General features: G+C 46.0%; 1 protein-coding gene across 1 annotated transcript in view; it reads left to right on the top strand.

The window, feature by feature from the left end:
* The window catches only part of PDILT (protein disulfide isomerase like, testis expressed), a 41,735-nt gene that overhangs the window by 4,152 nt on the left and 21,611 nt on the right, over window positions 1-15,972 (top strand). The window contains exons 4-5 of the mRNA XM_068566051.1: window positions 7,316-7,509; window positions 15,441-15,647. Of these exons, the coding sequence (XP_068422152.1) occupies window positions 7,323-7,509; window positions 15,441-15,647 (394 nt within the window). The 5' untranslated portion in view covers window positions 7,316-7,322. The remainder of the gene's footprint in view (window positions 1-7,315; window positions 7,510-15,440; window positions 15,648-15,972) is intronic.

Here is a 15,972-nt window from a genome sequence, read left to right as displayed (position 1 = left end):
GTTTATAAATTTAAGTGTGAATTTCAGCATAAATAGCTACACATCCAGATCACCAAGGGGGCTTAAAAAAAAAAAAAAAAAAAGATGCCTAGACTCACCTGACCCCAGATCAATGAAATTGAATCCAATATGTTTTGAGTTCAAGCTCTTTTTAAGTGCCCCGGGAGATTGAAATGCACAATCATGGTTGAGAACCACTGAAACAGACCATGGGGTTTGTGTGACAATTAAATTAGGTTATTTGTTCATTCGTTAATTCGACATACATTGAGCTCCAAATCTGGGCCAGGCACCATTCTAGGAGGAGGGGAAACAGCCGTGAACAAAGGCCCTTATATTAAAAAGTTAGAGATATAAACAAGATGCACTCAGAAATAATAATACAAAATTTGAAGCAAGCAGGGGTAATGTGACTGAGAGTGCTCAAAGCTGAGGCAGGGGAGAGAGAGTAGCATGGAGAGACCCCTCTGAGTTGCTGGTGTTTGTACCGGGACACTTCAGAAAAGGCTGAATGAAGATCAGGGTAAGGGGGTTCCAGGCAGAGGCAAAGGCCCTGAGGCAGGATGTGCTTGAGGAGAGGAAAGGAGACCAGCATGCCTGGCGCCCTGTGACTGGGGGGAGAGAATGGAGTGCCAGCGTCAGAGGGGAAAAGGGCTATGGAGGCCAGAGCTGGCCAGAGGGGCCTGAGAGAACAGACGCAGGGTTGGGTTGTCTGAGACGACAAGCCACGGACCTTTTAGTAAGACAGCAATGCGATCTACATTATGTTTAAAAAGAAAATTGCTAACTGCTGCGTGGGGGCTGGATTGGGGAAGCAAAGGGAATAAGCCGAGGGATCAGCAAGGAGGCCGCGGTGCTGGGACAGGGGCCCTCTCTATGGGACGCTGGTGGAGACGGCACACACTCAGCGGTCAGTGTGCTGGCTGGCAGGTAGGCAGCCCCTCCGTGTTAGCTCTTCTTCTTCTCAGTCTTATTAATAAAAGTTTCCCATCACGGCACTCCCCTGGAGTAGGTGGTGGGGGGAGGATGCTGGAATCTGTGGGGCTGGGGCAGACGGTGCCTGAGGAGACACAGAGGGGCAGCAAGGGATGCCTGGCCAGAAGGGCAGGTACAGGGAGGACTGAGGTCCACAGGCCCAGAGAACAGAGGGGCCCAGGTGGGGCTGAGGGAACAGTGCCAGGGGTTGAGCCAGAATGTGGTCCAGAGTTTGACGGGAGCCCTGGGATGAGATAGGACGGAGCTGTGGCCACAGTCAGTTTCAGGAGAGAGTGCAAGAGGGAGAGGGAGAGACAGAGACAGAGACAGAGACAGAGAGACTACTCTCCCTGCCACACACTCCCCCCCCCCCCATCTACAACCTGTTCCCAGCAATGCAAATAGCTCACTTCTTTGCTTCCTTCAGTAAAATGTCAGCTTCTGAGTGAAGCTTTCTATGTGACCCTATTTAAAATGTCAATACCGCCCTCACCTTATCCCTTTCAAATCTTCTCTGATTTACTTTTTCTCCTTAGCACTCACCAGCATGTGACATACTCGGTATTCTTTCTATCTCATTCACTTGTTCCCTCTTCTAGAATATAAGCTCCATGAATGCAAGAACTATTGTCTATTTTGTTCACTTCTGTACCTAGAATGGTACTTAGCACACATGGAGACCTTAACAAATATTTGATGAATGAACAAACAAATGAATGAGTGATTGAGTGAATGAATGAATGATCGGGAGTTGGGAAGACTGAAGTGGGCAAAGTCTGACGGTGGAGGGCTTTCCGCACAGCTCAAGGGGCTCGAGCTCCATCCCGTGAGACCTGGGGCTCTGAAAGCGTTTCCAGCCAGCAGGAAACCTGGCTCCTCCCTCTCGGGGGTCTCCCACTTCTCCCTCCCCATGAATTGATCAGGAGTCCCTGGGAATCCTGTGTCAAAGACCTGTGAGGGGAGAGAGCGTGGTAGGGCAGCCTCCACTGCCTCGGCTGCTCTCAGATGCTGGGTCGCCCGCTGGGTTGGGGGGAGGGCACGGCAACACAGGTGTCCCGAGTCCTGGCGCGGAGGTGAGACCATAGGCCCAGGTTTCCCTTCCCTCTGACAAGTGTTATCCAGATCTCTCAGAGAGGGTCTAACAACCTCAAGTCTTGAGGTTTCTTTCCAAAAGGCCTATTGGCGTTTTTGCAAATTCCTCCCGACCCTGCCAAACAAGAGATTCTGTGTGCCAAGGGATTTGGAAGGGGTCGCCGATAGTCAGTTGCAGGAAGGTTCTGGGTGGCCCTCACTGCCTTATGTTTACATAACTGAGGAGCGGTTATTCTAGTGATTTTCTGTAAAATAAAATTAACTCTCTAGTACTTTGATGTCTCCATCTAGGCAAAGAACTTTTAGATGACACTTTTCTTTTGCAAGTAAATGATTCAATGAACAAATAAACAAACAGGTGCCAACTAGAGAATGGTGCTCGCCTCCCAGTTCCACGAGAATTACGTCATTAGTCACTGCAGTGGCTGGCCTTAAACGCACCCTGAAAGGAGCTCAGGGCAAAGATGAGGAATGAGGCACTCTGTGCTCGGGGAAAACTGGCAGAACAGGCCTTCAGATAGTTAAATATTTTCAGGAGAAATTTTTATGAACACAATTTCTTGCATCTTCCCATACTTAGAAAAGCACTAAAACCAATAACTAGGGCTTTGGTTCCTTGCTGAGATGTGGGTTTGATTGCATGTACTCCTTCACCAAAATTACGTATATACTGGCCTCCCTCCTTACATCTTCTGAGCAGTTTCTCAGAGCCATCTGAGAGGCTGTCTCCCTAGGCTGTAGTCCTCAACAAGACACTGAATAAGCTCAGCTCACAGCTCTTATGCTGTGCGTTTTATCCCAAGTCAACAAAGGTGAATTAATACTGGAAACAAAAGTTCCATCTAATAGTCATCACACTGTACCAGATTTACCCAGGGCTGACAAGTGTCGTGTTACCTGGTGGGCCGTGGGACTCAGCAGTAGTGAGCCCTTTGGCTGAAATGCAGATGTGAATCATATGCACCACTCGTCTTTCCAGAATACCAGGCTCTCCACACTGACTTCATCCTTATCTCAACTCTCTCTGTATTGATTTTATCTGACCATGTGGTTCTCAGCCTACAGGCTGCAGGACAGAATTAACTGGAAGGCTTAAGAGACATGACAATCCAAGACAATACATGGATCTCAGTTGGATTCCGATTTAAACAAACTTAAAACTTATGAAATAATCAGAGTAGTTTACTGTCTGGATATTTGATGATATGGGAAATTATAGTTAATTTTGTTAAGTGTGATAATGGTGTTGTGGTTATGTTTTATTATAAAATCTTCATCTTTTAGAGACTCATAATGAAATATTTATGGATGAAATAATATGATGCCTGGGACCGGCTTCAAAAATAATCCAGGGCAGGGAGTCGATGGGAATATAAAAGAAATAAGATTGGTGATGACAATAACAGAGGTTGAGTGATGAGTTACCTTGCGGGTATGTTATACCATACCATTCTATTTTTGTTTATGTTCAAAATTTTCCAAAGAGAAAGTTAAAAAAAAGAATCACCTGGAGAGCTTTTAAAACATACAGATATCTAGACCCCCACCTTGAGCAATTTTTTAAAAATAGATCTTTATTGGAGTATAATTGCTTCACAATACTGCGTTAGTTTCTGTTGTACAACAAAGTGAATCAGCCATATGCACACATATATCCCCATATCCCCTCCCTCTTGCGTCTCCCTCCCGCCCTCCCTATCCCACCCTTCCAGGTCATTGCAAAGCACGGAGCTTATCTCCCTGTGCTATGTGCTGCTTCCCACTAGCTATCTATTTTACATTTGGTAGTGTATATATGTCAATGCTACTCTCACTTTGCCCCAGCTTCCCCCTCCCACCACGTGTCCTTAAGTCCATTCTCTATGTCTATGTCTTTATTCCTGCCCTGCCACTAGGTTCATCAGAACTTTTTTTTTTTTTTTTTTAAGATTCCATATATATGCGTTAGCATACGGTATTTTTTCTCTTTGTGACTTACTTCACTCTGTATGACAGGCTCTAGGTCCATCCACCTCACTACAAATAACTTAATTTTGTTTGTTTTTGTGGTTGAGTAATAGTCATTGGGTACATGTGCCACATCCTCTCTATCCATTCATCTGTCAATGGACATTTAGGTTGCTTCCATGTCCCGGCTATTGTAAATAGAGCTGCAATGAACATTGTGGTACATGACTCTTTCTGAATTATGGTTTTCTCAGGGTATATGCCCAGTAGTGGGATTGCTGGGTCGTATGGTAGTTCTAATTTTAGTTTTTTAAGGAACCTCCATACTGTTCTCCATAGTGGCTGTATCAATTTACATTCCCACCAACAGTGCAGGAGGGTTCCCTTTTCACCACGCCCTCTCCAGCATTTATTGTTGCTAGATTTTTTGATAATGGTCATTCTGACCGGTGTGATACCTCACTGTAGTTTTGATTTGCATTTCTCTAATAATTAGTGATGTTGAACATCTTTTCATGTGCCTCTTGACCATCTGTATGTCTTCTTTAATTTTGAATTAATAGTCTAGGGTGAGAGGAGCATCAGTATTGCCTTAAAATCTCCCCAGAGAATGTTAATGTGAATCCAAGTTTAAGAAGTACTAATCAAGCACAAGTTCTTTATGAATCCTCACAACTACTCTGGGATACAGGACCACTCACCCATTCTGCAGAGGGAGGTGCTGTGCTCTGATAGTGGACTTTGCAAATCTGAGGATCTGTGACCACTTCCAAAGTCCAGAATATGAGGTATGGGCATGAGGGCAGTGTGGCATGGTGATTTAGACCTGAGGGTAACAAACGTTTCCTGCAGAGGGCCAGATAATAAATATTTTTGGCTTTCCTGGCCACATAGGGACTCTATTGCAACTACTTCACCCAGCAGTTGTGGTAAATGCAGCCATAGACGATAGTGACGGAACGGGCGTGGCTGTGATCCTCTAACACTGTATTTATAAGAAGAGGCAGCAGGCCATAGTTTGCAACCCCTGGTTTAGACCCATAGGCACGGGGCTTAGATATACCTGAGCTCAGGTCTCGCTCCTTCTTCCTGGATGGGTCTCCACCTTGTAAGGTGGGCATCATAATTGTACCTACCTCATAGACGTGCTGTGAGGGTTAATGAGATGATAAATGTAAAGCCCAAGTACTAGCTTAATACGTAGTGATTGATTTATTACTGTGGGCAGGCATGGGACTGGTGACTGGGTCTGCAGTGGTGTGCAAAAAGATACAGGGCTGGGGCTTCAGCACAGAGAAGGGACAGAAGGTAGGACCCCTTTCTCAGGACCCCAGAAGCATCAAAGCTCTTGCCACTCCTCCCCATTCTCCTCCCTCCTGTTAGGAAGGCACACTTTTATCTCCCTTGGGAAAGGTAACTGTTCCTTCTGTCAACATGTTCTTCCAAACCTAGAGTTTATAGCATAAACCTTTGAGTCGTCAAAAACCCTTTTCCTTCTGAAAAGCCCAGGTCTTGCAGTTGGAGCTCTGGCTTGCAGGTGCCTTGTCCCTGCTGAGTTTCAAAGACCTGTTCTGCAACCCTAAACCAAAAATCTGATTCTGTTCTCTATGGCCAGCCTCAGTCCTCCCCTCTGAGACAGGATGTGATTGAATGGTGGATACCAGGGGTGGTGGTTGGGCGGAAGCCTCAGTTAGTGTCTCAAAACACTGTTCACTACAATAGTTTTGCAGGGGGACACTAGAGAGGCAGTACATTATTGTGGTTAAGGGCATGGATTCTGTAGCTAGATTGCCTTGTTTAAAATCCTGACTCTGTCACTTATTAGCTGTGTGGCCTTGGGCAAATCACTTAACCTCTATGTGCCTCATTTTATACTCACTAAATGGGGATTATAATATTACTATACTTACCTTATAGAGTTGTCATAAGAGAGGTGATGACATGGAATGCATTAAAACAGCACCTGGTACATGACAAGTATGTTTAGCTACAGGTATTTATAAAATTTAGCACTTGAGAATTGGTCACAATTCTTTATATATTAGACCAAAAAATTACCTTAGAAGATCTACTTTTAAAAAATTCTCAGATAGTGTGCCAAACATATTTCCCAGGTAAATATCAAGTATCTATTCATTCATGTTCATTTTCCTATCATAAATGCCAGGTGCTAGGAATACAGCACTCAACGAAGGAATTCAGGTCCTTATATGTTTAATCTGAACTTGCTATATGTCTTCTTATTTAAAACACTTGGGTGGTCTCTATGCTACACAGGAGAATGGCTCTATGCTTGTGGAGAACATGCAAAGATCTGTGACAGTGATCCTAGGCTTTAAATTATTAGGGAAAACATATGTTATTAGGGAGAGTGGAACTTACAGAGAGGCAGCTGCTGAACCAAACCATTCTAACAGATAAGAATTGTAAACAAAAGATAAATAAATAAAAATAAAAAAGAAAAGAATGAGAAAAAAGAGGAAAGGAAATCATGTTCTAGATCTAATATGTACCCTTATCAGAAGGTATCTGGGGTATATTTCATCTCATTGAGTAAGATAATCAGAACAATGAACAGTATACATATCTAATTCCATTTATGTTTACATATGTACATTCAAATACACATTCATATGGGCATTTTCAACATCATTCCAAACTGTTAAGAGTCACTTTCTCAGGGGTGAAGTTATGGGAGAAATTTTTATTTTCTACTTAACATTTTTTTATTGTATTGCTTGGAAGTTTTACAAGTGTGCATTATGGTTATTACTTTTAAAAGAAATATTTACACTTGAGAAAATTTGCTCAAAATCAAATGGGGTACAATGTCAAGTAGTGAGCCTCCCATCAAAAGAGGTATTCAAGCAGGAGCTGGAGGAGCATGAAGCAGAGGCTGTGATAGGGATTGGACCAGTCATCTCTGAGACCCAGAGGCTCACCCTGGGATTCTGGACTGGGTTTCATATCCGAAAAATTCTCACCTAGTGTCTGGGGAGCCAGTAGGCTTGAGTGGCTGGCATGTGATTTGGCTTTCTGCTGCTCCAAGTGGGACCGTGCTCCTCTGAACTAACCCTGCACCGTTTCCATGGGCCCTGAGGTTAACCTAACGCTTTGCCTCTCCTTTGCCAGCTTGCTTTGCTGAGCTGCGGGCACTGCTAGGGGGGCAGTGGGACATGCTCAGGCCATGTCCTCCACATCAGGACTGGCCTGGCAGGGAAGGAGATGGGGAGGGAGTGATGACATGGGGCCCCACCACCTGTGTTGATAAGGGTTCTTGTTCCTCCTCCTGCCCCTGCAGGACAGCAATGGAGCTGCTCTGGATGTCTCTGCTGCTGGTGGCCTCTTGTGTCGGCACTGTCCAGGGCTCACCAGAGATGGACGTCAACATGTCCCAGCCCTTGCACATCCTGGTGGAGAAAAACTTGATGGTGCTAACACCTGCCGGCCTGACCCAGATGCTGAATGAGACCCGCTTCCTGATGGTGCTCTTCCGTGAGTGTCCCTCACTCCTGGGCAGTGGGTGATGGGTGGGCTGAGACCTGCCCCCTTTCTCCTGGCAGCGAGAGGAGTTTTATTTATTTATTTATTTTAAAATAAATTTATTAATTTATTTTATTTTTGGCTGCACTAGGTCTTCGTTGCTGTGTGCAGACTTTAACTAGTTGCGGCGAGCAGGGACTACTCTTCATTGTAGTGCACGGGCTTCTCATTGTGGTGGCTTCTCTAGTTGTGGAGCACGGGCTCTAGGCGCGCGGGCTTCAGTCATTGTGGCACGTGGGCTCAGTAGTTGTGGCTCAGGGGCTCTAGAGCGCAGGCTCAGTAGTTCTGGCGCACGGAATTAGTTGCTCCCTGGCAGGTGGGATCTTCCCGGACCAGGGCTCGAACCCATGTCCCCTGCACTGGCAGGCGGATTCTTAACCACTGCACCACCAGGGAAGCCCTGACTACTCTGTTTTAATCGGGGCAGCAGGGCAAGTTCATGGCTCTTTGGGGCATTAACTGTTGTCTTGTAACTTAGGGATTGGATTGACATCGAACCTGGGGCTACAAAGGAAACTAATCCATTTTATATACTTTAATTGCACTTGATAACAACCAATTTGAATACTTTAAATTTAAAGCCTTCCCACCAGCAGGTATTTCAAAGCGGTGAACACCAGCAGAGATGCTATCTAAAAGACACTCAAACTCATTTCATTTGAATATTTGATGCCTTCAAATACACAGTTTAAATCAAAATGAATTCTCAAAAGCTGGCAGACCCTTTAAAGTGACCTTTGGAAAAATGAATCACTTGGGGCAAGCATTATAAAAGCTTTTTTTTCCAGGAGTAAATGGCTTTTTACAAATAGGTCTTTCCAATATTGTCTCCAGGGAAATACTGCTCTGGTAACTCTCAAATCCTTAGCTGCTGCCCACTTTCTCATCTCTCCAAGGACCCCAGGCTCAAGAGCCAACACTCAGGGCGATCTTTGCTCTTGGATATCCCTCGCACATCTCAATGCCACGTGTGTCCAAAATAGACCTCAGCATCTTTGATTTGCTCCAACGACAAACTTCTCACGTCCTGTCTTGACTGATAGCATTGTTATCCACATAATGTCAAAGTCAGAAATCCAAGATCATTCTTAGCTCCTTTCTACTCTCGTCTCTAATCGTCACCAAATCTTGTTGAAACCACGTCCTGAAGCCCTCGGCAATCACCATTTCTCCCCATCCCCCTGCCACAGCCTTATTTCTATGTTCACGAACCACTGCAGCATCTTCTAGATGGTCTCCCTTCCCCCTCCAGTGCTGTCTCAACAGTGTACCCAGAGAAATTTTTTTTTCTAAAAAGCAAATCTGATTGGGTCACTCCCTGATTAAAAACCCCCAAAGATTCTCTAAGTCCCCAAACTCCTTAACACGGCTAAAATGTCCTCTGCTTGATCTAACCAGGCCTCCTTCTCCACTCCACTTGAACTCTGTGCTCTACGCTCTGAGTGTGGCCACCAGGTAGGTCACACTGGCATCAGCCTCCTGGCCTTTACACTTGCAGTTCCCTCCACCTGTAGTGTCCTTCCTGAACTTCTTCACCTGGATAGTGAGGTTTAAGTTCATGGAATTGCCCTGTCAAGAGGCTGTGTCCACCTCACTCCCACCTAGGCCCTCCCACGCTCACTCAGCCCTCTGCACCCTCCTTTTCATAGCATTTGCCACACTGTATTGAAAATGCTTTTAAACTTGTGAGCTCCACCGGGCACAGGGGTCAAATCTTATTCACCTCTTGATTGCTAACCTCTGGGATTGTGCTTGGAGCACGGCAGGCCTGAGGAGATGCTGAATGAGTAAATGAGCTTTCCTTTGGCCCACAATGTTCTCCATGAATGAGACAGGAGAAAAGGGAAGGCTACGTTTAGCAGAGAGAGGTCAAAATGAGACTTAACAAGAGCTGTTTCTAGTTCATTAATTAGTAATTAGTACTCATCCCTAAAGCAGAGGTGGCAAGATTCTGCCCTGGGAGCAGGTTAGATGATGATGTAGATGGTGAATGAGGATGATAATGAGGACAGCAATGGTGATGATGGGGACGACCATTTACTGAGACCTGCAAATGCGAGACCTTACAATGAGACCTTACATTTAAGGTACTTATTGATATGTATGTTCCTATCACCATCTTCTTAATTATTTTGTGTTTGTTTGTGTAGGTCTTGTCTTTCTCTTGTGTTTCCTGCCTAGAGACGTTTCGTTAGCATTTGTTGTAAAGCTGGTTTGGTGGTGCTGAATTCTCTTAACTTTTGATGTCTGTAAAGGTTTTAATTTTTCCGTCGAATCTGAATGAGATCCTTGCTGGGTAGAGTAATCTTGGTTGTAGGTCTTTCCCTTTCATCACTTTAAATATGTCCTGCCACTCCTTTTTGGCTTGAAGAGTTTCTGCTGAAAGATCAACTGTTAACCTTATGGGGATTCCCTTGTATGTTATTTGTTGCTTTTCCCTTGCTGCTTTTAATATTTTTTCTTTGTATTTAATTTTTGATAGTTTGATTAATATGTGTCTTGGTGTGTTTCTCCTTGGATTTACCCTGTATGGGACTCTCTGAGCTTCCTGGACTTGATTGACTATTTCCTTTCCCATGTTAGGGAAGTTTTCAACTATAGTCTCTTCAAATATTTTCTCAGACCCTTTCTTTTTCTCTTCTTCTTCTGGGACCCCTATTATATGAATGTTGGTGCTTTTAATGTTGTCCCAGACGTCCCTGAGACTGTCCTCAATTCTTTTCATTCTTTTTTCTTTATTCTACTCTGCAGTAGTTATTTCCACTATTTTATCTTCCAGGTCACTTATCCGTTCTTCTGCCTCAGTTATTCTGCTATTGATCCCTTCTAGAGAATTTTTAATTTCATTTATTGTGTTGTTCATCATTGTTTGTTTGCTCTTTAGTTCTTCTAGGTCCTTGTTAAACGTTTCTTGTATTTTCTCCATTCTATTTCCAGGATTTTGGATCATCTTTACTATTGTTACTCTGAATTCTTTTTCAGGTAGACTGCCTATGTCCTCTTCATTTGTTTGGTCTTTTGGGTTTTTACCTTGCTCCTTCATCTGCTGCATGTTTCTCTGTCTTCTCATTTTGTTTAACTTACTGTGTTAAGGGTCTCCTTACCACAGGCTGCAGGTTCATAGTTCCCATTGTTTTTGGTGTCTGCCCCCAGTGGGTGAGGTTGGTTCAGTGGCTTGTGTAGGCTTCCTGGTGGAGGGGACTGGTGCCTGTGTTCTGGTGGCTGGGGCTAGATTGTGTCCTTCTGGTGGGCAGGGCGACACCCAGTGGTGTGTTGGGGTGTCTGTGAACTTAGCATGACTTTAGGCAGCCTCTCTGCTAATGGGTGGGTTGTGTTCCTGTCTTGCTAGTTGTTTGGCATGGGGCATCCAGCACTGGAGCTTGCTGGCCGTTGGGTGGAGCTGGGTCTTAGTGTTAAGACGGAGATCTCTGGGAGAGCTCTCGCCGATTGATATTACGTGAGGCTGGGAGGTCTCTGGTGGTCCAATGTCCTGGACTCGGCTCTCCCACCTCGGAGGCTCAGGCTTGACACCCGGCCGGAGCACCAAGACCCCGCCTGGCTGGCTAATCCTTTGCTGTATGTGCGTGTATGTGCGTGTGTGTGTGTGCGTGTGTGTGAGGTGAGTGTGTGTGTGTGTGTGTGTGTGATGTGAGGAGGGTGTCCCTGCACTGTAGGATATTTAGTAGCATCTCTTCCTTTACCCACTAGATGCCAGTAGCATTCCAGATGTGACAACAAGTAATGTCTCCAGCTATGGCCAAATATGCCCTGTTGAGAACCACAGTCTAAAGAAATGCAGACTCCAGCTCCCTGTGCTGGGAGCTAATCTCCAGTCCCTACACTCACAGCTCCCCCATCCATCCGTCCCTCCCCTGACCCACATTGGCTGCTCAGAAAAGGGAGACTGGGGTTATCTACTAAAGACCCAGACAAACATTGATCTAGGTCCATTAGCCATTAACAGATTTACACACCAAGCAGACAGTCAGAGAGCCACTGCCAACTCTAATGCGACCCTGGGTCCCATTTGTTTACCCCAAAACCCACGAGAGAGCCACACAATAGGCCTCAGCCTTGTGTTGGATGACTTGGTGCTGGTCACCATTGTCTTCCTTCCCCCAGAACCAGAAGATCTGCTGAAGATCCTGATATCTCCATAGGACTCTCCCTCCCCAGAGAGCATCTGGTCAGAGCAAGACCAGGGATTTCCCCCATGTCATCATAATAGTTAATGTTTATTGGCACTTCTGTGCCAGAGCTTTGCATACCTTGCCTTACTATGTAGGCTCATTCTAAGGTATGGGAGCTATTACTACCCCCATTCTATAGATGAGGAAACTGAAGTGCAGAGATGTTTAAAAAACACCTTGCCTGGACCACCGGTGCTGTAAGCCACCATAACTGTCTCTGTTTTATGAGACGACCTAAGGAATTCATGTTCATTGAGTACCCACTATATGTCAGAAAATGAACCGTAGGTGGAGTTAGAACCTGAGGAGGGCTATACCTGTAGGAGCTCTCAGCCTCCCGGCGAAAGGCTCCCTGCCGGTCCACAGTCCGCTGGGCACTGCTTTGCCCAGGTTCCAATGTACAGCTGAATTGTCTCCATGCCCCATGAGACACAGGCACCAAGACCTGAGGGGTGTATGCATCCATTTCACCTTTACACACTCAGAATTCAAGGCTCCAAAGCCCCAAAGGCAAATTTTAAAAAGACAGAAATTAGTAAATAGGACTGTAAATTATAAAGAGTGGATTTGGCTCTCCAGAGTCTATCTGCTCTGATGAGAACCACTCAGAGCAGGGGAGATGGGAAACCCACCCCTCCAGGAAAAAGGAACATTTTTCAGACCAGCTTACCTATAAGGTCAGTTAGAGCATGGATCTTGGAGTCAGTCAGCCGTGGAGCTGAACTCAGCCTAATGCTTACTAACCGTGAAACCTCTGGGCTTCCGTTTCCTTGTCTAACATTCCTCACCTGTAATAGTAGATGACTAATAGAGTTGTTCTGAGGATTCACCAAGATAATGCGTGTAACACTTAGCAAAGCACTTGGCATAGTAAGTGTTCAATAAATGTTGTTATCTTGTTATCATTACTACCATCATCATCACCATCATCATCCTTCTGGTTGCTCAGGTCAAAATGTCAGAGTCATCCTTGATTTCTTTCATTTATACTCCACCCCCAATCCAGCAGTAAATCCTGTCAACTCTTCCAAGATACCTCTAGGCTCTGACCATTTCTCACCGCTCGCCTGGTTCAAGCCATTACTATCTCTCACCTGGATTACTACAGTGGCTCTGGCTAGTCTCCTTTTTTCTCTTTGGTCTAATCTCCATATAACATTCAGAACAATCCAGTAAAAAAGTAAGTCATCACATCTAACTCTGCTCCAAACCCTCCAGTACATTTCCACAACCCTCGGAGGAAAGGCCAAAGTTTATTCAGTGGGCTACATGGCCCGTGTCACCTGACCTCACCCCAGCTCACTCTGCTCCAGACCCAATGGATTTCTTGTCATCCCTCAAACATGTTGCATGTGCTCCCACCTCAGGGCCTTTGCATGTATGGCTCCTTTGTCTGGAACTCTCTCCCTCCTGTGAGCAAGCACACAGCTTGCTCCCTTATCTTCTTCAGTCTTTATTAAAATGTTCCTTCTCAGTGAGGCCTCCTTTCGCCTCTCTACTTAAACTCCATTCCCCTGACACTCCCAACTTCCACCTCTGCTTCTTTTTTCTCCATAGCACTTACCATCTAACATGGAATATAGTCTGCTTCTTTATTTTGTTTATTTTCTGCCTTCTCCAATGAGAGCAGTGATTTTTTATCAATCTGTTCGTTGTTAAGTCCCCAGTACCTAAAACATTTCCTGGCACATGGAAGATTCTAAAAAAGATTTGTCAGAAGAATGAGTGAATGAATCCCATTACTGTTACTTTTAGGTCCCATCCATCCAGCTCTCAGACCCCAGCTGTCACAACCTCTTTCTCTCACTTCCATTTTGGACACTGAAGAGCGCTGGGCTGTGTGTGGAACCTCAAAAACTCCACTGTTTAGACAAGTGTTTCTCTTGCCCCAAGCTTGTACCCTTAGAAACTCAGATTTGGATGCTACGTCATTTAGCAGCCCTGAGCCAGGCACTGCCGAATCCACGAGGGAGGCAGAGGAGAAGCCTGCAGGCCAGAGTGGCTGGCAACAGGCCAGCACCTGCTGGTGGTGATGGATGGGGGTATCGAAGGCAATGATGGTGACAAAGCAGGCAGTGGAAAGGCATCGATCTACAAGAGAGGCGAAAATTCCCACTTCCTGTCCATTGATTGGGAGTTTAATGAAAACGATCATTCACTTTCGGGTTCCATCACTGGAGCAGGTGTGATGACTGGCAATAGGGCCTGTGCCAGCTGTCCCAGGCCTAGCCTTCTGGGTTTTGCTTTACAAAAGCCCTCTCTGTTGGACTTGGAACTTGCCCATAGCATTGGAAGTGATTTGCACTTTTTCCAAATGCTCCAGATGGACAAGGGAGTTTGAAAAAGATAAACTGTTCTGGCTTGAAAGGGAATTAGTGACCCCCTGCCCTGGCTCGGCACACCTGCTGCAGGCACCAGTCGGTGAGGGACCAGCGAGGGGCCTGCAGTTTCACAATCCTCTCAGGAGGAAGGGAGGCAAAACTGACTGCCTTTTAGCCCCTCCCATTTAGGCCAGGAAGACCTCTCCTGCTGCTGGGATCACATGCCAGGCCCCTGAGGCTCTTTCCAGAAAAGGGCTCCTCACTCCTAATGCCACCCCACTGCCCAGCAATGTGACAGTGTCAGGTCTCTTCAACACCCCCGACCAAGGGGATGGGCTGAGTGTGTAGGAGATCATCATAACCTCCCTCCATCCTTACCCTTCCCACATCTGGCCTTCTTTCCACGAGAGAGTCCCCTGCCATATTACATGCAGATACAGGGCAACTGGAGGGGCCCAACTTGGCCTGTTAGGTCCAGGAATTTCCACCAGATGGCATTCTCTCTCTTTTTCTCTCTCTCCCCCTTCCTCCCTCCCTCCCTCTCTCTCCCTCTCTCCCTCTCTCCCTCTCTCTCTCTCTCCCCCTTCCTCCCTCCCTCTCTCTCCCTCTCCCCCTTCTCCCTCTCCCCTCTTCTCCCTCCTCCCTCCCTCATTCCCTCCCTCTCTCTCTCTTTCTCTCCTCTCACCTCCCTTCCTCTCTCTCTCTCTCTCCCCCTCACTATAATTTCTGATAGAAATTTTACAATAATAACAGTGCTAGTAAGAATGCATTATGTACTGACCAAGTTCCAGGCATTGTGCTAAGGGTTGGACATGCCCAGTGGAGGTTAGAGAGCAAGCACTCCGGAGCCGGAGTGAGTGGTTCCTGCTACACCTCCTGCTGCCCTGTGGCCTTGGGCAAGTAGGTCATTTCAATTCTGCAACAGTTTCCTTATCTATAACAGTGAGATAATAATAGCAGTGCCTACCCCATAGGGTACTAGGAGGATTAAATGGCTTAATCCATGTAAAACTCTTAGAAAGTAATAAGCACAATACAACTGATTGTAAAATAAATCTTTTGACAACTTCACAAGGTAGCCACTATTTCCCCACTTTATCTATGAGGAAATTGGAGCTTCAAGAGATTAAGTTGCCCAAGGTTGTGTTGTTTTCAGTGTTGCCGAACCCAGAGAAACCTGATGTGTGTCTCCCAAACTGACCAATTTCATGAACCGTGTGTCTCACATCCTGTCACATTTCTGAATCTACCCGCTAGCAGTGGAGCACCAGAAAAGCCCAGGAGCTAAGCAGGCCAGACAAAGCCTCCTCCTTGGGAGACAGGGATGCAGGAAAAGCTCTAGTGAGTTCTGTCTTCATACTGCCTCTTTCAGACAACCCGTCCTCAAAGCAATCCAGGAACTTAGCTGAGGAGCTGGGCAAAGCCGTGGAGATCATGGGCAAAGGCAAGAACGGGATTGGCTTTGGCAAAGTGGACGTCACGGTTGAGAAGGACCTTCAGAAGGAATTTGATGTCAAGAAGGCCCCAGAGTTGAAGCTGTTTTTTGAGGGCAATAGATCGGAGCCCATCAGCTGCAAAGGTAATGGTACTTCTGCGTCAATCAAGGTAATGCTAACTATGGAAGCACAAACATCTGCATTTCAGTGGCTTAGCAGAATTACAAGTTTATTTCTTGCTTGCACGAGCCCGGTTACCAGCCAGAGGGTGGAGATGAGGGGGCTCTTTCAAGGACCCAGGCCCCTTCCAGCCTGTGACTTTGTCCCCCCCTCGGACCCCCGAGCTTCCCGCTCTTCCCTCTGTATCTGCAGCTATTGGTGCCGAGAGGCAAAGGGGCGCCACCAGTGGTGTCCGTGGCCCAGGCCTGGAGATGGCGAATATCACTTCTATTCTCATCCCATTGACCA

Source organism: Eschrichtius robustus, chromosome 16 (assembly GCF_028021215.1).
Source record: "Eschrichtius robustus isolate mEscRob2 chromosome 16, mEscRob2.pri, whole genome shotgun sequence".
Classification (NCBI taxonomy): domain Eukaryota; kingdom Metazoa; phylum Chordata; class Mammalia; order Artiodactyla; family Eschrichtiidae; genus Eschrichtius; species Eschrichtius robustus.
The sequence above is the reverse complement of the archived record's forward strand: the minus strand, read 5'-3'. Positions and strand labels throughout refer to the sequence as shown.